The sequence below is a fragment of the Vigna unguiculata genome, chromosome 1 (genome assembly GCF_037176805.1).
Source record: "Vigna unguiculata cultivar grain cowpea cultivar isolate G323 ecotype 2 chromosome 1, ASM3717680v1, whole genome shotgun sequence".
Lineage (NCBI taxonomy): Eukaryota > Viridiplantae > Streptophyta > Magnoliopsida > Fabales > Fabaceae > Vigna > Vigna unguiculata.
In genome coordinates, this window is record NC_140792.1 from 44,416,034 (window position 1) to 44,443,228 (window position 27,195).

The 27,195-nt window shown below is 31.9% G+C and overlaps 4 protein-coding genes and 1 pseudogene across 4 annotated transcripts; 1 reads left to right on the top strand and 4 right to left on the bottom strand.

Moving 5' to 3' along the window:
• The first annotated feature begins 633 nt into the window (after positions 1-633).
• Positions 634-5,238, top strand: CSLD5 (cellulose synthase-like D5). The gene is made up of 3 exons (XM_028074359.2): positions 634-1,829; positions 2,167-2,971; positions 3,186-5,238. Exons 1-3 carry the CDS (start codon positions 958-960, stop codon positions 4,959-4,961), a joined length of 3,453 nt encoding a protein of 1,150 aa, XP_027930160.2. The 5' UTR covers positions 634-957; the 3' UTR covers positions 4,962-5,238.
• A 3,362-nt stretch (positions 5,239-8,600) lies between these two features.
• LOC114194351 (putative galacturonosyltransferase-like 7 pseudogene) lies at positions 8,601-10,408 on the bottom strand (annotated as a pseudogene).
• A 3,186-nt stretch (positions 10,409-13,594) lies between these two features.
• Positions 13,595-14,267, bottom strand: LOC114195915 (uncharacterized). Its single transcript, XM_028086364.2, has one exon. It carries the CDS (start codon positions 14,222-14,224, stop codon positions 13,694-13,696), a length of 531 nt encoding a protein of 176 aa, XP_027942165.1. The 5' UTR covers positions 14,225-14,267; the 3' UTR covers positions 13,595-13,693.
• Positions 14,268-21,849: 7,582 nt separating this feature from the next.
• Positions 21,850-22,474, bottom strand: LOC146889003 (uncharacterized). Its single transcript, XM_085665261.1, has one exon. The coding sequence runs from the start codon at positions 22,345-22,347 to the stop codon at positions 21,868-21,870; it is 480 nt and encodes a 159-aa protein (XP_085521387.1). The 5' UTR covers positions 22,348-22,474; the 3' UTR covers positions 21,850-21,867.
• Positions 22,475-25,791: 3,317 nt separating this feature from the next.
• Positions 25,792-26,807, bottom strand: LOC114180456 (GATA transcription factor-like protein). The gene is made up of 2 exons (XM_028066772.2): positions 26,545-26,807; positions 25,792-26,451 (listed from the first exon to the last, which is right to left on the bottom strand). Exons 1-2 carry the CDS (start codon positions 26,716-26,718, stop codon positions 25,924-25,926), a joined length of 702 nt encoding a protein of 233 aa, XP_027922573.1. The 5' UTR covers positions 26,719-26,807; the 3' UTR covers positions 25,792-25,923.
• Between the last annotated feature and the right edge of the window lie 388 nt (positions 26,808-27,195).

Consider the following 27,195-nt stretch of genomic DNA (forward strand, 5'->3'; position numbering starts at 1 on the left):
CTCTATAGGGTAATAATATGAATTACGAACCTAAAAATCAGAAATATAATATAGAAATTAAAAATGAAGTGAAAATAAGGTTTAAACTCTTGTGGACGTCCATATAACATGATAATCACAAATAGTTAGTTTATTTGGTGCAAGTACAAAATTATATTATATATAACTTTAATGTATGAGAAAGTATACATATATTTTTGTATTATTGTTGGATAAATAATATAATGTCATTTTTGTATTAAATGATATGATATTATAAAACTAAAAAATTGTTATACTAACTTGATCATTCTATTTTAAATAGTTTCTTCGCATGCTGTAGTGTTTTAAATATTTATTTTACGAAAATCGAATTAGTTGTGTTTAACCGTATTGAGGCAGATGTAAGAAAGTGAAAGAAAAATCTTTGTCAAAATAGACACGAGAATACGTGGAAACGAGAAATATATTAAAAGTTAAATAAAATTTGAAATTGTTTAAATAGCCATCTGTAGAATTAATAAAATACAAAAAACAATTATAATATTTACTCACTAAAGTATAAAAAAAAATGTAACGCGTTTCAAGTATTTTAATTACAATGGTATTCTTTTATTTGATAAAAACGTTGTAATAAAATTTTAAAAATTTCTGGCTCCATCTAACGAGAACCCTCAAACGGAACAGATCTCTGTTGGAAACTATAAAACGAAAGTAACTTCAAAAATTAAGTAAATAAGTGGTCCAGATCTATCAACTCCAGCATGAAATAATTCAGCGGTCACGATTTATCGACCGTTGCATTTAAGTGTCTCAAATCGACCGTTGCACCTTTGTTCGCTACTTCTACTACACCTGCTTCTTCCTCCAACTTCAAATTTCATAATCTTAACACGCTTATGTTGAGGCCATTGAGAATTTCCCTTCTCTCACTATTCTTTCTTTAACCCCTCACTCACGCCTTCTCATTTTAGCAACATGGTCAAAACGGCGTCGTCCCCTTCTTCCTCTCCGGTCACCATAACGGTGTCGTCCGGAGGTAGGCGCAGAAGCATGGGACTAACCAGTCCCGTTCCTCGCGCCTCAGTCTCCACCAACAACCCCACTTCTCCTCTCCGAGCTTCCGGCGGAGGTAAGAGACTTTCCGGCGCCGGCGCTTCCAAAAACGGTGCCATCGAAGAAATGAACTCCGAGTACGTGACGTACACTGTTCACATTCCCCCGACGCCGGACCGCAAGCCCCTGACAACCTCGGAAGACGGAAAAGGAAGCACGAGTTTCATCTCCGGAACGATCTTCACCGGAGGCTACAACTCCGTGACGCGCGGCCATTCTTCCGTGGAAGTCGAAGCGCTGCGGAAATCCACTTCGGTTTGCGGAATGAAGGGCTGCAACGAAGAACCAATGAAAGGAAGCTTGTGTGATCCATGCGAGTGCGGGTTCAAGATCTGCAGGGAGTGTTACTTAGAGTGTGGAGGGAACAATGGCGGAGGAAAGTGTCCTGGGTGCAAATTGCCTTATAAGTACGCGAGTGATGATGAAGATGATGAAGAGGGAGAGGGGTCTGAGGGTGAGGATCAGCCTCTGCCACTGCCTTCCATGGCGGAGGTCAAGTTGGACAAGAGGTTTTCTCTTGTGAAGTCCTTCAAAGCGCAGAATCATCCTCCGGAATTTGACCACACACGATGGCTGTTTGAAACGAAGGGGACATATGGCTATGGAAACGCTGTGTGGCCTAAAGATGGTTACGGTGCTAACGGGTTTGAACCCCCTCCGGATTTTGGAAAGAAAGCGAGAAGACCGTTGACCCGCAAGGTTGGAGTTTCAGCTGCTATTCTCAGTCCTTACAGGTCAGTCACTTCAATTTTAAACCTTTTTTCACACTTTCTTTTCTGCATTCTTTCTTCGCAACATGCTACTTGTCTTGATTATTTCACATACACGTGGGCTCTGGAATCAGACTCTGAAAACATGTTCAAGAGACCTAGTTTATTTATATGCTAACCATAGCATATTATGTTTTGGTTGTTCTTTCCTGCATTAACAATAAAAGGGAAAAGTCATTGTTTTGTTCTACTATCTATAGGACACTTGTGATTGCATCAGTTTTTAAATTATGGCAACTTATAACTATTTCTGTACTTGCCTATTCTGGTTGATGAATTAATTAGTTTCTAATGACTTCAGGATGCTTATTCTTCTGCGTCTTGTTGCTTTGGGTTTATTTCTTACATGGAGGATAAGACACCCAAACCATGAAGCGATTTGGCTGTGGGCAATGTCTATAACGTGCGAGCTATGGTTTGCATTTTCATGGATTCTTGATCAGCTTCCTAAGCTCTGTCCTGTGAACAGAGTCACTGATCTATCTGTTCTGAAAGAACAGTTTGAGTCTCCAAACCTGCGCAATCCAAAAGGAAGATCTGATCTACCAGGAATTGATGTGTTTGTTTCCACGGCAGACCCTGAAAAGGAGCCTCCTCTTGTCACTGCCAACACCATTCTCTCCATCCTTGCAGTTGATTATCCAGTGGAGAAGGTTGCCTGTTACTTGTCTGATGATGGTGGAGCTTTGTTGACATTTGAAGCTCTTGCTGAGACTGCTAGTTTTGCTAGAATTTGGGTTCCTTTCTGTCGGAAGCACAATATAGAACCCCGAAATCCTGAAGCTTATTTTGGGCAGAAACGTGATTTTCTCAAGAATAAGGTCCGGTTGGACTTTGTGAGAGAGAGGAAAAGGGTGAAGAGGGAATATGATGAGTTCAAAGTGAGGATAAACTCCTTGCCAGAGTCCATTAGGAGAAGATCCAATGCTTACAATGCTCATGAGGAGCTACGAGTCAAGAAGAAACAAATGGAAACAGATGCTAATGCCTCCGAACCCGTTAAGGTTCCTAAAGCTACGTGGATGTCCGATGGTTCTCATTGGCCAGGAACTTGGGCATCAGCTGAACAAGACCATTCAAGGGGGGACCATGCTGGCATAATTCAGGTTTTTAGACATCCAAAATTCATATTTTTAGCTCATGTGTTTATTAAAATCATTATACAAGTTTTTAGTTACATACAATCAAACAAATAAAACTTCTGTAGATATTTATAGTAAAACTCTTAACATTTTTATGCACCAGAACTTAAGCTTGACATTTTTGTGGACAAAAACATAATTAAACCTGGATACTGAATCTTTTCTGGTATTTGTGTAGGCAATGTTAGCTCCACCAAATGCAGAACCGGAGTTTGGTGCAGGAGCTGATGGAGATAACTTGATTGATACAACAGATGTTGATATTAGGTTGCCCTTGCTTGTTTACGTGTCTCGTGAAAAGAGGCCAGCATATGACCACAACAAGAAAGCAGGGGCAATGAATGCCCTTGTTCGCACCAGTGCCATCATGTCCAATGGGCCATTCATTCTGAATCTTGATTGTGATCATTACATCTACAACTCCTTGGCTTTAAGAGAAGGTATGTGCTTTATGCTTGATAGGGGTGGTGATAGGATATGCTACGTTCAGTTTCCTCAAAGGTTTGAGGGCATTGACCCCAGTGACAGATATGCAAATCACAACACTGTGTTCTTTGATGTGAGCATGAGAGCTCTTGATGGTTTACAAGGCCCCATGTACGTGGGAACAGGCTGCATATTCAGAAGAACGGCTCTGTATGGATTTAGTCCTCCTAGAGCCACAGAACATCGTGGGTGGTTTGGCAAGAAGAAAATTAAGCTGTTTCTGAGAAGGCCAAAGGTCTCAAAAAAGGAAGAGGATGAAGTTTCTGTGCCAATAAATTGTGATCACAATGATGATGATGCAGACATAGAGTCCTTGCTTCTTCCCAAAAGATTTGGTAATTCTACTTCTCTAGCTGCATCCATTCCTGTGGCGGAATACCAGGGAAGACTGCTTCAAGATTTGCAAGGAAAGGGAACACATGGAAGGCCAGTAGGTTCTCTTGCTGTGCCTCGTGAACCATTGGATGCGGCCACTGTTGCTGAGGCAATAACTGTGATATCTTGTTTCTATGAAGATAAAACTGAATGGGGCAAACGAGTGGGGTGGATATATGGTTCAGTCACAGAAGATGTGGTAACTGGTTACAGAATGCACAATAGAGGGTGGAGATCAGTGTACTGTGTAACCAAAAGGGATGCTTTTAGAGGATCAGCTCCAATCAATTTAACAGACAGGCTCCATCAAGTGCTTCGATGGGCTACAGGTTCCGTTGAAATCTTCTTTTCAGCTAACAATGCATTATTAGCAAGTCCTAGAATGAAGTTCCTGCAGAGGGTGGCATATTTAAATGTAGGAATGTACCCTTTCACCTCAATGTTTTTGATACTGTATTGCTTTCTACCTGCAATGTCTCTATTTTCTGGTCAATTTATAGTCCAATCTCTCAGTGTAACTTTTCTAGTATTCTTGCTGGGGATCACAATTACACTGTGTTTGCTTGCACTGCTGGAAATCAAATGGTCAGGAATCACTCTACATGATTGGTGGAGAAATGAACAATTCTGGCTAATTGGTGGAACAAGTGCTCACGTTGCTGCTGTTTTACAAGGGTTATTGAAGGTGATAGCAGGAGTGGAGATATCATTCACTTTAACTTCAAAATCAGCCACTCCAGAAAATGAAGATGATGAGTTTGCTGACCTCTATGAGGTGAAGTGGAGCTTTCTAATGATCCCTCCCATTACTATTATGATGGTGAACGCCATTGCTATTGCTGTAGGGGTAGCTAGAACCATGTACAGTCCCTTTCCACAATGGAGCAGACTAGTAGGAGGGGTGTTTTTCAGTTTATGGGTGTTGTGCCATCTTTATCCTTTTGCAAAGGGCCTCATGGGAAGAAGAGGAAATATTCCTACCATCATTTATGTTTGGTCTGGATTACTCTCCATCATTATTTCTTTGCTCTGGGTATACATAAACCCTCCTTCAGGGGTAACAGAAGATTATATGAACTTCAAATTTCCTTGAGTTTTTAGCAGACGATGAAGTTTACTTGAGAGGTAGATGTATGTAGTAGATTAAATTCATTTGAGTTTTAGTTTCTGATTATGTGTGTCCTACCCTCATTATTCTGTAGGTCAGATGAGAAATGAAGTTACTAACTTCATGTATGTTGTAGACTTAAATTTTACTGTTCAACATCTCAAATGATTGAGATGGTCTCTCTCCTTTTCATCTAAATGTATGTTCACTTATTTCGATAACTGTACTTATAAATGTGATTTTATTGTTGTGTGTCAAATAATCGAGATAAATACAATTTCCTACTGTAATTAAAGCAATCACATGTTTTTACGAATTAATGAGTGTTAAAGATAAAATGTCTTTTAACTTGCAACATATAATGCTTGCGAAAGAGATGATAGTTTAAAATTTAGCTAATTATAGAAACTTGTAGTCTAAGTTGTAAAATCACATAATTAGACATGTAATGTGATTTTTTTTAATTGTGGTGATACATTTTATTTGTAATTAATTATATTTTTTAAAGATAAGTTATTTTAAATACTCTTGAGAAAGCAACAATGCAGTCGTTATATTAATTAGTAGCATGATTACATAATTTATAGTACCACTGAATATTAGTATTTACATATTAACACTGTCAAATTCCAGACGTATAATAATATTATTAATGTTTTGCCAAACAAATTCTACGATTGTGATAAAATATAAATAAATATAATAAAATTTAAACATTTAACCATATTTATCATTTAAGGTGCAATCCTGTCTTAAAAGAAGATAAAATTCCCTTTAAAATGAAAATTTTAATCAAGAAATTTAAGGGAGAATAATATATGGTTTGAAAAAACTAGAATTTTGATAAAAAAACTCTGTAAATTTACTAAACTAGTGTTATTTTGAAATTTAACAAAAAAATATATTTAAAAATTATAAATGTGAACAAATTATACTTGTACAACACAATTTCACTGTTTAATTTTTATTTCCACCCTGTGAAGTGAGTATGTGTTTGCATGATTTCACTTGTAAGTAAATCATGTCGCAGAACTAAAATCTATCATCCCAACACGATTTCATTGTAAATAAAAAAGTAAACTAAATTATGTGTAAGTTACAAGGTCGTGTCACATTAGTAATTTTTTTTAAAAATATTCATTTTGATAAATCTTAAAAGAAATTGGACGAGTTGGGAAATTTACCCAAAGCTCGCTCTGATAAGAAAGACGTTACACCGACAGCTTACCAAATGAGAATTTGTATAAGTAAAAAATTTCATTTCGTGCTTAGTGTGCAATGATTGATGTAGCCTTTTTGACACCTAATTAGGACAAAAGACCTGTTTGTCATTGGCCGAAAACAAAATGTTCATCTTCAGTGACAAACTGCGTTGTCATTTAGCCATACGAATATCGCACTACGATATGACTGCTCAACAATGACCAAGGAAAACAAGACCTCTTCCACGAACTTTAAAGTCTAACTCAATTTATAAAATTGAGTTTAAAATAAAGTTTACATCCATTTACTTACTCAAATACATCAAAATTCTACGTCTTCACTCAGTGAAAGACCTCTTCCAGTTTCAACCGCAACAAGCTACTTTCGTTTACCTTCAACCCTTCTAAAATAAATAAATAAAAATATCTGCACTAATAAAATTCATCTGAATGGATCTAGCTTTACCCTCTGAAAATTTGTTGAGAACCACTGGTTTAACCCCATGTCAACAGAATAAACTATTACAACCACACTGGTCAGTGCGATTAAGTGTCCTGTGTTTGGCCTCATCTAGTGCCCCCTCCTATGTTTATCTCCATATCTCATATCCGCCAAAACACGTAGATATGAAACCAAAAACTAGTGTTTGCAATTTGTGAATATAATAATGTCAACTAAAAAGAAAACTGATCTTTCGCCTTTCGCCTGTAGCTTTAGCTCCATCAATAGACATGCCCTAACCCTTTATTAGTAGAATAGTACATTATCCTAACCTCAACGCAAAACTAGAGACTTTATTCCCCCACTTTAATTTAATACCCAATTATTATATAGCAACAGCTAGCAATGCTGAAAGACAACCCACGTAGCTAAAATTTTTTAATTTATCATAAAACGGACCAATAAAAACCTTCAAAAGTTTAACTTCTAAAGCTTAAGACTTACGGCAAGAAAAAATTGCAACAGATAATTTCTAAATGCTAAATTCCTAAAAACTTTATTCTCACATCGGGGGGGGGGGGGGGGGGGGGGGGGGGGGAGGCAATCAATTCCTAGCGACTGCAAGTACTTTGGGAAATGGCCCCTTTTCCAGTTTTCACAACAACAAAAACTGTTAGAAAAAAGGGGGCACATGTGGACATTAAGATTAATTGGACCCCAAAACATCTCAGTGACAGTGCGGAAACACTTAACAGCAACAATGACACCTGGACCCCTCATCCAATAGTAGCAGAAGATGTAACAATGTAACTTAATTTGTTCCATTCCTAGCTATCACAATACAAACTTTTATATATATTTTTTATTAATAAATGAAAGCATCGAACAATGTCTGGATTGAGGAATAGGAGTAGGACCCAGTTTTTGTTTCATTAGTTGTAGGATAGAAAAATGTGGGAAGCATAAATCCAATGATGGAAAAGAACACAGAAGACAGAGAATTGCCAGCTATGCATGCGGTGCAAAGGACAAAGCGAGAGTGACACGCAATGGGAAAAGAACGCAAAGGTTGAAAGATAGCTAAAAATGTTCCGCCACTGCCACCGAAGCATGTTCCCTTATACTAGCTGCCAACACAATCCAAATGCAGAGAGCCTCTCCTTGGTTTGTTCGACCGCCTAATTTAGCACCGCTGCCGGCCATATTGGATGCCACATTTAGCCATCAACTTCTATTTTAGCACCTAAGCACCAGCAGCAGCAAACACTCCCTCTCCCCCAACACAAAAAATTTAACAGGATAAAATGCAAACCACTCTAACCTTAGATTCTCGAATCCAGGAGAGGTCATTTAGACCCACAATAAATTGAATGTCCACAACCAACTACTCATTCAACATCCTGGGAGACCCCCAGCAAGAACAGTAGTACTAATAAATAACATTTACAAAATAAAAACAGTTAACTTCATAGATACTATTTTGCATCACTTCATATTACTTTTTACATTGAAGCGTTGATATTTTTATTTAAGATATACCTTAATTTTATACTTCTTTAGTTCAATAATCTACCTATATATTACTTCAAGATTAAACGTATCAAATGTAAGAGTCGTAGAATATGATGATATCATATGAAAATATCTTAAATTTATGAAGGTGAATCTTGAATAAGATGTTAAATGATAAGAATACAAAATTATTTTTCTTAAAAGGGTTATATTTATATTAAAGTTGAATAAAAAGATAAAAAAATATTAGAAGATCTTAAAAATAATATAATACGATGATATCTATGACATATTTGTAGCCTAATAAGACTAATTCAAGCTCATATATATCATAACTATTAATGGATTCAAAGCTTTTCTTGTTTTTACTCTTGAATGTATTTTCTTTGCGAGACCATCTTGTTCAAATTCTGACGGTCAAATACTGAATACAATACAGAATAAAAATTCTTATGGATACCAGCTCTATATACTCAACTCCATTGGTATAGATTCATGAATAAATAATCCTCACAACAATTTTCAGTTCACACTTGGGACCAAATTGTCACCAATTACTAACAAATTAACAGTACAACACTTTATACACAAGAAGGAATCGAAAGATCTACCTTTTCTTTCTTTCATTTACTTTTATTTTCAAGTGAGGAATGACAGAAAAATAATAGAATACAAATGCCAGAAAATGCATCTACAGAAGAAATACAGGAATAATAATAACATCTAACTAGACAAATGATGGCAGAGGAGCAAGAAATTGAGTGTAATATGTATGTACCAGGCAGTAACAATTTAGTTAAAATGGAGAGGGTGCGTACAAGTCAAAGGGAGCCCACAGAGAGTCGAGAGGACAAGGACGTTTGGAATGTAACCGGAGCCAGGGTTTTCCACTACCGGACCAATGCAACAAGCTCACCGGACCAGGGTGCAACCCACGACAACTACCCTTCACGTTATCCCCGCCCAAACCGTGCTGGTTCCATCGGTGCTCAATGGGCGCCACATGTCCCGCAAACACCAGTAAAAACGGCGGCAACGAGCCCAGCTCGTAGATCCGATCACTCTTCTGAATCTCCATCCACCTCTCGATTTTTCTCGTGTACCCCTCCTTCCTCCACTTCACCAGATCCATCACCATCACCCCCGTGTTGAAGTAACACGCCCTCCGCTGCGCGAACGTCCCCGCCAAACTCGGCTCCGACCAGAACCCCGCCGTGAAGTACTTCGTGAAGTTCGCGTGGCAGTACTCCGGCGCGCCGATGGCGCGTGAGCCCAGACTCGCGCTCCAAAGCTTGGCCACGTCGTCCACCACCACCAGATCGGAATCCAGGTAGATAACTCGCTCAACGCAACTCTCGAGAAGGTCCGCGAGGTAGTTCCTGGCGTAATTGAGTGGCTGCTCCAGCGCTTGGCGCACGGAGGAAGAGATCAAGTGGGAGACGGTGTTGGGATCGAAGTAATAGACGTTGAACTTCAAGTGCGGGAAGGTGGACTCCACTAGGGTTTGAAGATTCGTGTCGGAGACGAGGAAATGAAAGAAGACGTTCTCCGGACAGAGGGCGTGGCGGAGGATGGAGTGCACGGCGGCGATTGAACCGCGGAGATATTCGACGTCGAGAGTTATGGCGACGTGGACTAAAGAAGGGTCGCACACTTTTGTTTGGGCGGAAACCCCGGCGCATTCGTGTGCATTACGGAAGGGAAGGGCTTTCCGGAAGGAAAATCGGTGGGAGGATCGAATTGCTTCGGATTGGAAAGAGGGCGAGAGAATGATAAGAAGAATGACGAACATTGCGGCGGAGAAAAACCCCGAGAATCTCGTAATCCCAAACATGTTTTTCTTTTTTCTTTTGGTTTTTTTGGTTTTTGCCCCCTCCTCCGCTAGGGTTCAGGTTGTGCTTAGAGTGTGGATGAGTGTAGGGATGGCGTGCGAGGGAAGCGAATCGGGGGAGAAGAATAATCCATGTGAAGCAGTGGTAACGTGCGCACGGTGGCGCTTTCTAATCTTCCTCTGGTTGTGTTGTTGAGGCCATGTGTGAGTGTGAGTGGTAATGGTAATGTGGAAGAGAAAGGAGGCGATAAGGGAGGGAGAGGGAGTGGTGCGGAAAATGTGTCTTTTCTTTCCAGCTTGGCGATTGCGGTTTCCACTTTCCACTTTTCCACCACTCAAATGCACTGCACTTCACTACTCCAACCCTTCCACAAACAACACTCTTATCATTCTCATTTACAACACCTTCTTTAATGGGTAAAACTGGGTATGCAAATAACATTTCTTCTCCTTGTCTTTTTATATTCTCCCCACTCCCCGCCTATACTATTTTCAAACCCGTCTTTTCCACGCTTATGCCAAAATTCAAACACATAACTAAATACAATAAATTTAAGAACAAAAACCATTTTTTTCATTCAATTTTTTTTTATTGGGTAAAATAATAGATCCAAAAACAGACTTTATTTTTTAATATACCTTTTTTTTATTTTTAATCATTTAAATAGCCTATCTCTCCTTTTATTTACTAAAGTATACCATCCAATTACGGAGGTAATAAATCAAACCCATCTCTTACTATATTTTGTTCGATTTCTCAACATTGGATCTGGGTTTCCTTTGGAATTGTCATGGGCCGTAGAATTTTAATAAGCTTAATTGGACCTGTTAAAGGGCCAATGTATATCTCTCCTTGAACTTTCTTCTCTAAATGGGCTCAGTATCCTATTATAGCAAAGTAATCGGAAAATTTTGATTTTGATTTATAGCAACAACAGCATATCAACTCACTGATTTATAATATTACACGAAAAATTATATTTCAAATTTGACTGGTATCTGATTTGTAAATTTATAGTCTAAATCAACCATATTAAAACATAAAAAACACTCCACATTTCATAAAATTACTAACTATTAACTAATTTATATTTTAATTTTTTGAGTAAATAAAATTTATAGTCTAAATCAACCATATTAAAACATGAAAAATGCTCTACCTTTCATGAAATTACGATTAACTAAATTATATTGTAATTTTTTGAGTAAATAAAAAAAAATGCCTTACGTATTACGTAAGTATAGTACAATCATGCATGTAATAATATAATTTTTTATTACTGAAAATAAATTCATATTGGATATCTATTAATCTCCTATTTTATTTATTTACTTTTGTCATCACTTTTGACAAAATAGTTTCTTTCTTAACTTTTGCTTAGTTCTAGATTTTGCCACGCAACACTCTTTTATTAATTTATATTTTCTCTTTCAATCGGCATTTTTACACACAGTTTGACATTAACTTTTATGTTTAGACATTTGTACATTCTGTTTTCAAACATTTTTTATTATAGTATACCATTCTACATAATAATAATAAGAAAATGACATTGTTTTATTAAAAATATGATATAAAACGTTATACTTTAAGATTCTATAAAATATGAAAATATTATTAAAAATTGATAGTAAAATCTACGCACACAAAATGAAGTGTTAATTTTTTTTTTTTAAATAATGATAACTGAATTATAAAATATGTAATTAATTTTATATAGTTATATTTGTTGTGTTTTTAAAATGTTTAACACAATAACCAAACTGGACTGATTCTTATAAAAGTTAGTTTAGTTTTATTTCCTTGGATGAATCAATATCATCTATATAAAAAGAAAAAAATACTGATGTCTTGAAACATTGTTCTTTTACACTAATTTACTGTGTAAATGAATTTAGAAGCGTAAATTGTTCTTTTACACTTATCAACATGTTATACTATATTACTCTCTCCTCTTTTATAATGGTGAGTTTTTCAATAATTACTTTCCTCTTTATCTAGTGCTTTTAAATTTTAAAATAAAATATTTTTTTCGAAGCATATTTTTTAGTAGGGCTGATCAAATTGTATTGAACTGCACTGAACTACAAAATAGTTCACCTGAACTGCACTGAACTGAGAAACAATTCAAATGAACTGAACTGAACTATTTTTTTTCTAACAAACTAAATTGAATTGAATTGTACTGAACTGAATTGAACCGTTATAAACTGAACTGTACTATTTTTTAACCATTTCAATGTGTTTTTCACTATTTTGTTAAATTTTTGAAATAATATTTGATTTTTTATTTATTTTGCATAATTAGACAAATTTTATCTTGTGGTTTATTCAACTAAAAATTATTCATTTTAAACCTTACACATATTACTTTAATAAATTAATTTAAACAAATATTTGTTATGTTAAATATAAAATACAAGTTAAGTCTCCTAAAACAAATATAATTAAATTAGCATACTGTAGAAGAGATGGTTAAGAGAATTTATTACTTTTTTAAAAGAAATACTTTAATAAAAACTTCTTTGATGTCAAAATAGTATAAGATAAACCGTGTTGGTTAGAGGTTAGTCATGACAGTATAAGATAAATACTACAAAATGCATTCTGTTATAATTTCAGCCTTGAGCTAATCCTAACCTGAATAATTAATAAAGTTTAAAAACTAAATATTTGATCTTTGATTTATCACCTGACAGACGCTACACTTCTATTCAACTTCCACCGACAAATCATACATCGAGAAAATTGTGCACAATGGAACTTTACAGAAGCACACATCTATGTAAATGAAATGTATTTTGTAACAACATAGCAAGTTGGACAGCAGTTTCAATTATCCCACAGTTAACTGAACTTAATCCGTAGAAGTTCAGTTTTCTTAAACTGAACTGTATAATAGTTCAGTTTAGATTTTGTTATAATTGATTCAATTATTTTAGTTTAATTTAGTATAGTTAATTCATAGTTTAGTACAATACGCTTAACTTTGCCCACCCCTACTTTTTAGTGTAATTAATACAGAGAAAGAAATTTTAGTTATGATAAAAAAATGTAATAAGATTATATTGTCACGTTTCATGCACAGACATGGGTATCAACCTTATTTGATGTCGCCATTTTTTTTTCTTTTCAAATGATTTATCACTTCCCAGTTCTAATAAAAGTAAACTTTTGTATTTATAAAAAAAAATCAAAATAAAAAATAGTGAAAGATAATCTCAGATAAATGTAAAAAGTTTTTTTTGGACAAAGAATCATTCTTCGATCATAATTCGACTACACCCGATTATTCAATCAGATACTCAATTGTAATGTCCATTTTGCTGTAATTATTCAAAGCAACCAAGCCAGATCTAATCGGGAAAGAAGGAACAACCTGGGTAATTGGTGCAATTTTATTAAAATATTACAACCAAAAACCCAGGAAAAACAAAACAAGGATTGGAATCCAGCTAAGCTTTTAAGAGAATATATATATATATATATATATATATATATATATATATATATATATATATATATATATATATATATATATATTTTAATTTTGATATATATTTATCTCAATTATAAAAATATAGGTTTTTTTCTTTTTTTCGTTAACATATTTTATGAAAAAAAAGGAACTGTAAAAGTAGATTTTGTTTTTCCAATTATAGTATTTCCATACAAATCCTTAAAAACGAAATAAAGATAAAACATGTTGTTGTTGTAATTAAAAAGAAATCATAAGATGGTGGTAACCATTGTGGTGAGACGGTTGGGTGTTGGATCTCGGGGCAGCAACTGTCCCTGTGCCATAATCAATGTCTTGTACATATGAACGATCATCTTCTGGTCGTACTCCTTCGGCGGTGGGCCCCTATCGAAGACACCGTTGGCGGAGGTGGAGCCGCCGCCGCCGTAGCCGACGGCAGAGGCAGCGGTGGAGCTCGCTAGACCCAGCATCATCCTCATGTAGGCGTCTCTGACCCACAGCACCAACTTCTTCGGGGAAGAGATTTTGCGGATTTTCATCTTGGGATTGATCTTTATGCGCCATCTCCTTCTTCTTCGCTTCTCTCCAAGCTGAACCGTTTCTCTCTCACGCCCTTCCAACCCATGCAATCTCTGGTATCCCCTTATGCTTCTCCTCCAGTACTTCTTCAACCCCCCTGAGATACCTTCCATATTCTTATCCTCTTCCTCTAACTCAAAACCAGAAGAGAAAGAAGTAGCAGTTAAGTAAGAAAGGGGAAGCAATGAACTTCGCCACATGTTGCTTCTCTTTATATATTCGCTACAAATATAGAATAAAAGGAGGGAAGAAAAATGTGTACTTCAATAAGAAATAAATCATGTAACATGGATAAGTAAACCAACATTTACCCTTCAATTATTTTGCAGTTTTTAAAATCTAAAAGTGATGTAATACATCGCTGCTTTTTATTTTTTGTGGCTGTTCGCCCTAAAATAGTACCATGACAAAGAAAAATATCCATTAGATGTTCCGATTTATTTATAAGAGAATTTTAATACGTGTTTAGCACAATGATTAAGCTATAATTAATAATTTATTATTTTATTATTTTTACATTTGAAAACGAAAATAATTAATTTGATTGATTCAAATAATATAAATTTATATAAAAGATTTTATAAAAACAAAAGTATATTTTAGAATGGTTAAATAATATCTCGACACAAACTAAACATTTTGAGATTTCTAAAGTCTTTATTAGAATGTATGAAAAAATATATATCTCTATAATATTTGAAGAGTATCGATTGAAACTTAAAATGTTTAAAAGGTACCGTCTTTAATCTTTGAAATTTATAGTCTTTTTTAAACTTTGATGAAAATATTACACTTTCATGTGAAAATTCTTCCTTTTCTTCACAGTATCTTTTGTTACTCTTTCAAATTATTTTTTTAGGTCTAATTATATTTTAATGTTTGACAATATTAAAATAGTTATTTTATTATTTTTTTTAAATTTCTTACAGGTGTACATCAATCAAATAAATTATTAATTAAAGTTGTATATCATTTATAGATATTTTTGTCCTTTAAATAAATTAGAATTTTATTTATGATGATTAAGTCAAAATTTATTTAATATTATATTTAATTATATTTTTGTAAAATTTAAAACATATTAATTATTCTTAATGGACACTTATTTTATATTCTTATTAGATCGATATGTTTATTCTTTTCACTACTAGGATCACAAATCCATGATCTTGCACAAAACTATATGCACTTCTTCATTCTACTAATTTCAGTAGTTCGTAAGAAAAGCTATCTAGTATAATGTTTACGTCACGTAACATTTAATAATGATGATTGTTATTATTATTATTAGTTCCTAGCTATATACTTGAAGTTAATGCATACTTATGATGGTTCCAACCTAGTGTTCTAAAAATATTGTGTGTATCAATGTGACAATAGATTCCATGAATAAGTATAGAGAAAGAGTAGTCGTTTGCGTAGTAGTGAATATTAAATCAAGTATACCTACTTGCAGCTGTCTGCCTAGGGAAGATATAATTTCAGTATGCATCCCATGTTCTTTTTCTTTCTTTCTTTCGGAAAGCTGAACAAAGGCAATTAATTAAATAAACAGAAAAATAATATATCCATCCATTTATTTTGAATAACACACGAACAACACAGAAAATTCAAATTCATAATTTTATTGATCATATCAAGATGTATAATCCTTAATGTGATGATAGGTATTAAGAATAGTAAATAATATTGCATATTTATGACATGATGATGGGTATTTTTTATTTAATGTTGTTAAACGCGTTGGTTTGCAGATTCTGGAATGAAGATATGATGCATTGATTTTGAGAAAGAGTAAAACAGAGATAGAGTGTGGGGTAGCTTAAAGTTGACTTATGAAGGGTTATCGTTAATATGTTCCTCCGTCTTTCGGCTGGTGGTTGAGGAGACGACATTTCCATATTTTCTCCCATTTTTTCATGAGCTTTTTTTAGTGTCAATTTTGCATTTGGAATAAACGATTTAAAATATATTGTAAAATTGTTTTAAAAATCCTTCTCTGCTAATTAAAATACGTTGAGTTTTGAATTAAATAGAGGTTGGGAAGAAAAGTGAGAAGGCACCTCAAAATGAATTAATGGTTTGCGCATAATGTAGGTATAAGTGTATAAATGCGGTCGGCATGCATGTGGAAGTATCAATTAATTTGCACCCAGTTGCGTTTCATATGGGGTAACTGCATGTAACTTATTCTGCCTTTATTAATTACATCGTATCTGTAAACCAAATTAACCACTTTCCAATAAATGTCTCTCTCTAATTTTTTGTTTTTTATTTTTTTATACTAGTAGTACTGATCGTGAGTAAACGACAATGCAAAAACACGATTTACCACCTATACATTTCTTAGTTCTTCAACTTATATAATATTTTTTTAATCTCATTTATTAAAGATAAAATTAAATTATAAAAATAAATAAATCAAATTTTTAACTATTATATATCTCAGAATAAATGAGTGTTTTAAAAATACAAATTCACCTCATAAATAGATATTATAAAATTAAATTAAATTTTACTACCTTATTACTTTCTATATCAGTTATAAAAGATTATTAGTTAGAATTACAAGTTGAGTTTCTGCATCGTTCTCTTTTTGAAAACTTGATTTTCTTCTCCAAAGTTCTTCTTTCATGGAAACTGGTTTTGTAACAGCACTTTATGAAAGCTATTCCCGTGGTGTTACCCCACCACCACCTTATGAAGGTTTTTCTAGCAACGTTATCAATCGTCTTCTCTTATCACACCTTCCTTTGCATAATGCTACTCTTGTTCACTAGGTTACAATTTTTATTATTTTAATATTTTTAATTTGTTTTCTGTTGTAATTTAAACATTTAAATTTTTTAAGAAAAAAAAATACATGTAATGCGAAATACACTCTTAACCATACAACTCCCCATATGTAACACTATCCGGTTGGACATATTCGAAAGGTTGTGACGCACAAATAAATATATTCGGTCTCATCCATAACATATGTAAATGGATTAAAAGTACGGTCTTGTTAACCTGTGTATAAGAGTACTCATTAGAAATAATTAATATATACCGAATCATATAAAAATATATAATTAAATGTGATATTAAATAAAATTTCACTTAATAACCATTAATGCAATTATATTTTAATTAAAAAACAAAAATATTTAAGTGTTGCACATGTGTGTTTAATATTTTATTTAATGCTTATCAATAAAAGTTAAAAAAATAATAAAATAATTATATTTTAATGTTGTTAAAAATTAAATATAATTAAACATAAGAAAATTTAAAGAAATCATAAAAAAATGAAAAATTGTATGAATCATCTAAAATTACAAAAAAATAAATAACTAAAGTATCAATTTGAGTTAAGATTTTAAAAATTTCAAAATCCTTATTTTATATATTTTCTAAAAATTAAAAAGGTATTTCTGTCTTTAAATAATCTATTATATGCATTTATACTATTTTAATTAATATACTTAATTATTTTAACTTTTAATGTAAAAATAATGATATCAATATACATTAATTATTTATTAATCAATATTATTAGACACTAATTAAGGGCACTGATTATCATTTTTCTAAAATCATTAAATGTTTTACTTACCTATCTTATTTATAGTACCTTGAATGAGTTTTTTTCCTTTTAGAAAGCTTACTAAAGGTCCAATAATACTCTAACCTTTATTAGTGTAGTAATATGTGAATTATTCTTGTAATTCTACTTTGTCCTAACTATTTGACCAGAAATGTTAGTTCGGTATTAAACTACCGGTAGCATGCAGTCAAATAACTTTTTTATAATGGGATGATTAAGTTAAAATTTAGTATTGGACTTAAGATTAAATAGTGTATGATTATATTTTAATATTGATCTAAGATGAATATATATTTACACGGATTATTAATTATATTTAATTTTATTAGTATAAGATGAAAATATATTATGTACATTTTTTTTGTTTGTTTGATCACAAGGAAAACTGCCTAAAAGAACAATGTAAAAAAATACACCTTTTCATATTAGTTGTTAATGGACACATAACATAAACTCTGTCCTTATCAATCAACAAAATTTATTTCTACTTATTATTGAATTCGATGGTTATAACTATTGTCTGTAAAAGGCTTACTAGTTTTATAAATTAATACATGTAAAAGTCGTTGTATGCATATTTGAGAATATTGTGTAATTTAGTTGTACTTCCTAAAGTACTAAGCATTAATTTACAATAATAATAATTATTATTATTATTCTTTACGGACAAAAATTTCAATTATAGTTTATTTTATCTTTATTGCAAGACATTTTTAACATAATTATATAGACCAATAAAGTAATTAATTCATTTTGATTTCCTAAATTTTTGAAATATAATATTATAAATGTATAAATTTGTTAAAATGATTTTCAAAATGTTACTGTCACTATTTATTAACAAAATACATATATTTTAACATTTACTAGAGATAAAAACAAAATTAACGTTTCATAAAATTATAAACCATCCATAAAGATTATATTATTTTTTAAAATATATGTTTTTTTTATTGAAGATTAAAGAAAATTGTGTTTTCTGTTGTATTTATTACATTTACTTTCAACAGTTGCGGTTCCAGCAGTTGCGGTGATTAAATGAGTTGAAATTGACGTTGACTATGGTGTTTAAATGGTCTTGCTAATTAATAGCAAAACACCACTATACTACAAAAGTTAACTAAAAGGTCTTATATAACTTTATTTTCTAGTTAGAGTAAGTTTCAACAAGTATTTTCATAAACATTTTTAAAAATGAAAATTGAGAAGATTAATGCTTATTTTTACAATTAAAATTGATTTTTTTTTTCATAAATTACTGCTAATTAATTCATAGAAACTCCTTCTTATAATCCTTCTATATTTTTTTTATTATGCGTGTAAGGTGATTTTAGCTTATACAAAAAGTGATTTTTTTTCTAAATATACATGAAAAAATTGGTTCAAACATATCCTTAATTTGGATAGGATTTAGGACATATATATACTTTCAAGATGATTTGGTCAATTAAGTTCAAGATGAAATTTATGTGCTTGACACTTACTTTATACTCCTAATATTTATAAGACGAAATTTTCTTCTTTGAACTTTTATTTATCACAAAAAATTACCAAATCATTCATGATATAATAAATAATTCATCATTATGTCTGAACTTTTGTCTCTTAAATAATTTTGATGACTAAACAAATTAATTCAACCCATTTTGATTTAATTGGTCAAACATGGGTCAAACCGAACTAATCCACCACAAAAAAAATAACCAAAAGTTGTACCACCCTATTATAGGATGGGTTGGAGAATTGTTTGATTGCCTTTTTTTTATTTTTTAAAATTTTATTAGTTTTCAAAATTTGTTTATTTACACAAATTTACATAAATATTAAAAACTTATTTAATTATATAAATATTTTTTAAACTTTGAACTGATTATTTAATATTTTTAATTGAAATAAATTAAAATAATTATTATATTTACATGTTAAATAATTCTATTATAACTATTAATAAACTTAATTTGTAAATATTAATGATTCAAATGACAATATTATTATATATTTACATGCTCTTAAATATAATATAAAAAAACTTAATCTTTTAAATTACTTTTTAATTTTAAAAAAAATAACAAACGAGTGGGTCAGGACTAGTTGACTCGTCTTTTGTCTGGTATAAGGAATTTCTTTCTACACCCCCATATTTTTTTATTGCACCCACATAAACAAGGTAAAAAGTCAAATTTACCGTCATCTTCTTCTATTCCCCTTCCTCACAAAACCTCTATACTTTTCTCAAATATTATATATTTTTTAATGTGCTAAAATGTAAAGAATACATTGTATATCTTATAGTATAAATATGAATATGATGAAAATGTTGAATTATCAATTTATCATCTAATTTCCCAAAGTTTTTACTTAATTTTGTGAATTTCTTAAAGGTTTTCAATTTTTAAACATTGAAAGTTTTATCATAAGAATTAAAAAAAAACCAGGCCAGCCCGCGAGCCAAGTGATTTGTGGGGCAGGTCATTTAACACTATTTAAATCGGTTATTTGGACTTTGTTTAAAATTTATAAATGTTATGTATTATATTTTATTTGAATTTACGATTAAAATATGTTATTAAATATATTTTTTTATTTTTTATAAATATTCGCGGATACATGTGGATATTAAAAAATTATACGGACACTCGCAAAACAAATACCCAACTGATATGGATACGAGAGTACGGGACAAATGTTTATTCAACAGGTAGAGTACAAAAAAGCTACTACCCACAAGGCAGGCAACTGGTAGCATCTTCTGGTTTGCCAGGGTGTTAAAGGATGTATTGGACTGCATACCTGACATGGCACTGGGATGGGCCAAAGGATGTTATAAGAGACAAATGCACACCTGACATGGCACTGGGATGGGCCGGAGGATGTTATAAGAGACAAATGCACAATATTGTTAAATTGGATTAAAAATATTAAAAAACGAGTATGACACCAAAAGAGGTTAGCATAATTCAAACTTTTTATTAAAAAAGTAGTCCAATATTTTTTTTTAATTTAACACTTATTTTACATTTGTTTTATCTCCAAATTTTACTAAAAAAAAGTCAGGATGTGAATGGTATGTTATTTTTTTTTTATTTTTTATAGTTATGCCAAAGTCATTTAAATCAATGTAGTTTCTTGAGTCTAAAAATAAAAATAAGATTTAAAATGTTATATTAATTTTAATGTTTTAATTTAGTTTTTAGAATAATTTGTTTTTCAAAAATTAAAAAAATCTCCCACATTATAAATAGGATTTTGATATTATAAATAGAATTTTGATATTTTGACGAAATTTTTGTTAACAAATTTTGACAAACTCTTCACTAAACTTTTTTCTCCTCTTTTCAAACTATACTAAATTATTTAAAAATAAAATATTAATCCAATTAAGTGGTGCCATGTGAATATGCTTAAAACAATGTTAAAAAAATATAAATATAAGTTTTCAGTTTTAGAAAAAGAAAAAAAAAAATACAGGCGCACAGGATAAATACACTAATACTCACTCCGAGATATAGTTTGATATATATAGGGATGTAAACTGGATATATAAGGTCTGACAAACTAGAAGTGCAACTGATAGCATCTTTTGGTTTGCTAGGGTGTTAAAGGTCAGGTTGAAAATTCGATAACAACAACCTGCCTGTCTTACGAAGTGGGGGACACTTGGGGTGAGGGGTTGAGGTGGATTGGACTGCAGACCTGACATAACAATGGGGTGGGCCAGGGGATGTTATATCTCTAAATTTCATAAAATATTGTATTGACACTATTTTTTTAAAATTTGTTATAAGTACACTTTTTAAAATTAATACTCTTTTAACTCCAGAATTTTAACCATACATGATACTGAAATTCAAATAAAATATATTTATATAGTATTTTTAAGTATCAACAATCAAGTATTTTACGCAAAAATTATATTGAAATGAATATCTAAAATGTGTTTAATTCTTATTGGGAACAATTAGATTTTGATATGTTGATGTGTTTGCAAGCACATATTACCGATTATCAATCACCTTATTATCTTGGCAACACTGAATGAGAATAGCGGAACTGAGCCAGTGCTGAGATTTTATTTTGTTTGTTTTCATTCTTTTCTTCTGCTTAAAAGTGGTTTCTTCTGCGCACACCTACCACCATGAGTTGATCATTTTTTCTCTATTAGCATTAATTTTTGTAATACAAATCTGAGTGTACCAGAGTTAACCCAGTAAAAAAACTGATAAGGGAGACAATGAATTGCTCAACCACAGTAAACTAAGCATTAACGAAGTAATAAGGAAGACAAGAACTAGCCACATAAATGAAGTTGGTGAAATAGAGAGAATAAGAAGTCAGATAATTGGAGAAGAGTATCCCCTGATATGGCTTCATCTTTCCACCGCTATTCTGGACATTACCTGGAACATAGTATTGATATGGTGTTCCTGGTGGAAAGTAAACTGCGGGTGGTCCTTCTGGTATTTCACAATTATCTGGACATGCTGTCTTTGGTGGTGGTGGACATTCAACAATCGCCGGTGGAAGCGGAGGTGCCGGTGGAGGTGGTGGAGGGCACTCTACCACTGGTGGCGGTGGCGGTGGAGGTGGCAGGGGTTGACATGGGTTCTCGCACTCGGCGCACATTGTGCATGGGACCAAGTCTTTTGCTTGTTGGGTGATAGCTAGAACGTTAACACTGGATGAAAAGAAGAGAATAATGGAGAAGAAAGAACGCAAATGCAATGAAATAGACATGATTTTGAGTTGGGAAATTGAGGTTTGATACTTTGAGAAGATACAAGGTTGAAGAGCTCCCAAAAGAGTAAAATGTGTGAAAAGAATGGGTTTGATTTGTCGATAGTGATGATATGATAAGAATGTTTATACTGTATCGTGACCGCACCTGTTGTCGGTGCTTTATCTTCTACGCCATCCTCTCATCATCAAATCTTGCAACAAAAGCATATAAAACACAATCTCTGTGTCGTGTATATCTTACGAATACCAGACATTACCAAGTTGCGTGGCAATCATTTAAGCTGCATGATTCATTAGTCATTGGTAAAGTATCAATATGGGTGAAGTTCAGTTTTTTGGTGAATTTGTTTTGATGTAATTTTGACACTGTTTATAAGTCAAAGTAGTCGGAATTGGATCATAATTAATTCTCACTTGTTCTTGCTTCTATTAATAAATAAAGAAAATACAAAGCACTAAATTTTTCTACCCGCAAGTTGATGCACACAGTTTTCACGTCGATAACTTGAGAGAATGACATAATATTTATTTATTTACTATATACTGTTATCAAGTATATTTTCTTTTAATTTTATTTTATTCTTATAGCATATATATATATATATATTAGTTTTTTAATATGTCATATATCAAGCAAGAAGATAACAAAGTAATGAAATTAGATTAATATAAACTTTGATAGAAACAATAATAATACTAAAAAATATTAAAATATGTAGTGAAAATAATCCTTATAAACTCTTGTAAGTATTTATAAGTAATAACAATAAAATAAAATTGACAATAATAATTTTAAAAAGAAAACACCAATATTTTTAACATAAAAGAAACTAAGATGAGAAAATGAGTCAAGTTCAACAACTGATATGACTTAAAAAAAGTTAGACCGAAACAAATATCTCAACTCATTAACTCACGTTAATTACACTCATTCAACGCGTTAAGTAAGTATGAAGGTCAAATTGAACGGGTCCATGACACAATTTGTTAAGAAAATAAATATGTTCTTTTTGAAGTTTGTAGAAGTGATTAGTAAAGAGTGGTGCTCTTTCATGATGATTTATAGTAACTGTGTCCATCCATTGCATTTTCAAGTAGTTTTTCATTTATGTTTTAGTTCTTAATTGCATTTTTCAGATTGTATAATATAAAATCTAATATAAATTTTGTATTTAGGAATGAAAAATAATACATTAATAAACAAAATTTAACAAAATTTGACAAACTATTAAATAAGATAAAAATAATAATATTTTTATTATTTCATTTTCATTAAAAATAAAATATTAATCTACTTTAATCTATTTATAAAAAAGTTTGTGAAGTTTTCAAAAACTCATTTTCTTTCATGAATATAACATGCCAAAGAAACTAGTGAAACCACACCGCCGTGAACAACGTTTGCACCACTACCGCAATGCACATTTTGACTATGTTCTCGTCCTCTCATGCTAATGGCATGAAAGAGTAGTAAATTGAGAAAAACAGTTGGCAGATTAAATCTGAGTGCATTCATGATTTTATCACAAGCTTTTTAATATTTAATTTTCCTCAATTGAGGTATGTTACTAAATGTGTGAAAAATGGGATCCTTAAAAGGTATGCGCCACTTATGGAGAAGATGAATATGAAGCGGGAAAGAATAAAATTTAGATTTTTATTTACTTTTTCATTAAGGGTAGAGTTATCGTTTCCCTGTCCCCATGGAGGTGCAGGTGGAATACATTGTGAGGTGCGGAAAGAAGTTGTCCAGAAAAAAATTTCAAAATGGATAGAAAAATAAAATGAAAATGGGTCGGTCTGTCATGCTGCGGAAAGGGTTAACTTAAACCTATTTTCATATTGCGGACTAATGGGTCCGTTTTCTGCACATCAGAGGCTGATTGGTGCAAAACAAGTGGGATTAATCCGATTTGTAACTTTTAAGAATAAACATGTCAATGTGATAAGTACAAACTCACATGTACAAGATCAAATAAAGGTATAGAATAATCAAATCAAAACACACAGAAATATTTAAATCAAATCAATACATTAAAATAAATAATACTTTTAAATATTAAAAAAAATCCAAAAAAAATAGTTATTATGCGAATTGATATCTTTAATCTTAAATCTCAAATTGACAATGTTAAATCAAATCAATTAATCAAAATAATAATACTTTTAAATATTAAAAGAATCCAAGAAAAATAATTATTATGCGAATTGATATCTTTAATCTTAAATCTCAAATTGACAAATGAAAAAAATAAAAAGCAACAAATTGTCAAAATTTCAACTTGATCCAACAATAAATAAAGTAAAAATGGTCGTTTATAAATTAGACAGTGAAATTCTCTACAACAAAATTTCAACTCGATCCAAAAGTAAATAAAGTGAAAATGGTCGTTTATAAATTAGACAGTAAAATGTCCTACAAAATATTTTTATTTTCTCTCTTTTTCTCTTTTACATAAACGATTCGATCTAACAATAAATAAAGTGAGAAGGCAGTAAAATTCTCTACAAAATATTTTTTTTTTCCTCTTTTTCTCTTCTATATAAACGATTCAAAAATTTGGAAGACTTAAAAAATCTTAAGAATAAGACTTTTTAATTAAAATTTATTAAATTATTAAAATTATTGATCATTATCGTGAGTTTGATTATCATTATCACTAATAACTTATCTTTAACTATTATTTTTATCTATATTTATATTATTATTTAAAAAAAAACACTCACTTGAATTTTTTAATTTATTTTTATTATATTTTTAAAAATTTATTCATAATATTTTTGTTATATATTAAAGTCTCAAATTTTCTCTTTATAAATATCTATATATTTTACATATTTATTTTAGATAATATATAAAATATTATCCAAAATAAATATCATAAAAAATTGAATTAAAATAATAACATCTATTCTAATGATTCACAAAGTAATGATTAAAGACTTATAATATTTTAAAGTATTAAGTGTCTTATTTTTCTTAAATTTAAACTATTTACAAAATTTATTTGAATTTAATTATTAATAAAAATAATTAAAAAATTATTGATTTAATTTTTAATAAAACCAAGAAAAAAACATTTTTAATCCTAATATAAATTCATCAAATAAAATATAAACAACACCCACAAAAATTATATATATATATATATATATATATATATATAATATTACCATAATAAGATTATTTATATATTTTATAAGCATGATAATATTTCCAAAATATTATTTTTCTAATTTATTCAATTACTTCAAATTTCTGGTTAATTGTCTAATTATTTTTTTAATTTTATATATAATTACAGTCACTTTAGTGTGTAACTTTTCTAATTATTTAATAATAAACATCCAAGAAAAATCAATGACGCTATAAATCTAAATTTTGTTTCATAAACACGTATAATAAATGATTTAAGTGGTGATTATACTGATTGTATCATATTACTCATCATTTAAAAACTATATTAAAATACTTTATCAAAGGTACAGGGAGATTAGCATGCCATTATTGATCCGAAGGTCTATTTGTATGATTGTTTTTCAGTTTGAAAAGACTTTCATAGCAAAAGATTCTCAGAAGTCCTCGCCCCGAAGAGCCCTCAGAACCCTCGAATGAGGTGCATCAGGGTCACCACGCATGGCCCGTTGCCGCCACATCTCCGCGGCCCTCAGCAGTGTCTCCTCCGCCGACTCCATCTGCTCCGGCAGCCACCCGATCACATCTATCCCTCTTCCAGAATCTGCGGTCTTATCAGAGGCTCGAGATATCGGCTTCCGTGAATCCACGAACTCTATCTCCGACAAGGGCGATGCTTTATGGTGCTTATAGTAATCTTTATCGTCCTCTTTCCCTTTGTTTTCATCCTCCGGCCACGGACTTCCATCAAGCCCAGCACAACTCACCTCTTCTAAACCTTTCCACGTATGCTCCCGTTTTTGCTGAATCATTGGGTCCAATCGCTGGTTCACCCCCGCGCTCTTCAGTTTCGGGGAAGGTTCACACGGAGATTTCGGAGTCTTCAACATCTCGTGTGCTTTGCTTGCTCTGCGTTCTGTTTCAGCAATCTCCTCATTCTTAGCCTTATCATTTGTACTTATACCCTGCAACACTCAAAGACCCAAAGTTAACATATATATATATATATGAAGATTCAAAAGCCTATATATAGAGTGATGATGAAGGTCAACACTTACTTGGGGTTGTCCCCTGTGAACTCTGGGACCAGCTTCTTGTTCCCCTGAATGAATTTCAGGGTCTGCAGTTCGACTTCGAGTGCCGGAGCAAAATTCACGTTTTAGACTCAAACGAGTAGTTGAAGATAATGCACAAGAGGCTCTTCTTGTTGCTTCCGACAGTCTTGACTGCATCTTAACGTTGTTGCTTTGTTTCTATGCCTTGTTTTTGTTTTTGGACTTCTAATGTTTGAAACACCATGAGATCAACTTCAGATTAAATGGGATTGACATAGCGAGAAAGAGAAAAAGAATGTTAGGGACGTTCTGGAATTTCTGCAACACGTGTTTTTATTTTGACGTGTCAACGTCATCTTTTGCCACGTGTAACGTGCGTATTGGAAAGAGAATTAGGAGCTACTCTAGAAGAAGCATATTTTTCTAGAATGCTCCATTTTTTTTAAATTGACACTACTAAGAAAATGGTATCCGTTGTTGGTTCAAATAGGTTGAAAACTGATGTTGAAGGGACTAATTTCTGTACTGTTTATTGGGTTATCTAACAGTTTTATGCCGGCCCAAACCTGTTTATTCGAAATGAATTTTGTGTTTAAATCAGCCCATTAGAAATAAACAGCACACATACAGAATGAAAAAAGTTAAAATTTTGCT

What these genes read in the sequence shown, in the direction of transcription:
- LOC114195915 (XM_028086364.2), bottom strand. Translation starts at nt 14,224, where the DNA reads ATGTGGCGAAGTTCATTGCTTCCCCTTTCTTACTTAACTGCTACTTCT.
- LOC146889003 (XM_085665261.1), bottom strand. Translation starts at nt 22,347, where the DNA reads ATGTCTATTTCATTGCATTTGCGTTCTTTCTTCTCCATTATTCTCTTC.
- LOC114180456 (XM_028066772.2), bottom strand. Translation starts at nt 26,718, where the DNA reads ATGCAGTCAAGACTGTCGGAAGCAACAAGAAGAGCCTCTTGTGCATTA. An exon ending in TTCACAGGGGACAACCCCAA is followed by an intron (nt 26,452 to 26,544) that starts GTAAGTGTTGAC and finishes TGAGTGTTGCAG; the next exon opens with GGTATAAGTACAAATGATAA.
- CSLD5 (XM_028074359.2), top strand. Translation starts at nt 958, where the DNA reads ATGGTCAAAACGGCGTCGTCCCCTTCTTCCTCTCCGGTCACCATAACG. An exon ending in GCTATTCTCAGTCCTTACAG is followed by an intron (nt 1,830 to 2,166) that starts GTCAGTCACTTC and finishes TAATGACTTCAG; the next exon opens with GATGCTTATTCTTCTGCGTC. An exon ending in ACCATGCTGGCATAATTCAG is followed by an intron (nt 2,972 to 3,185) that starts GTTTTTAGACAT and finishes GTATTTGTGTAG; the next exon opens with GCAATGTTAGCTCCACCAAA.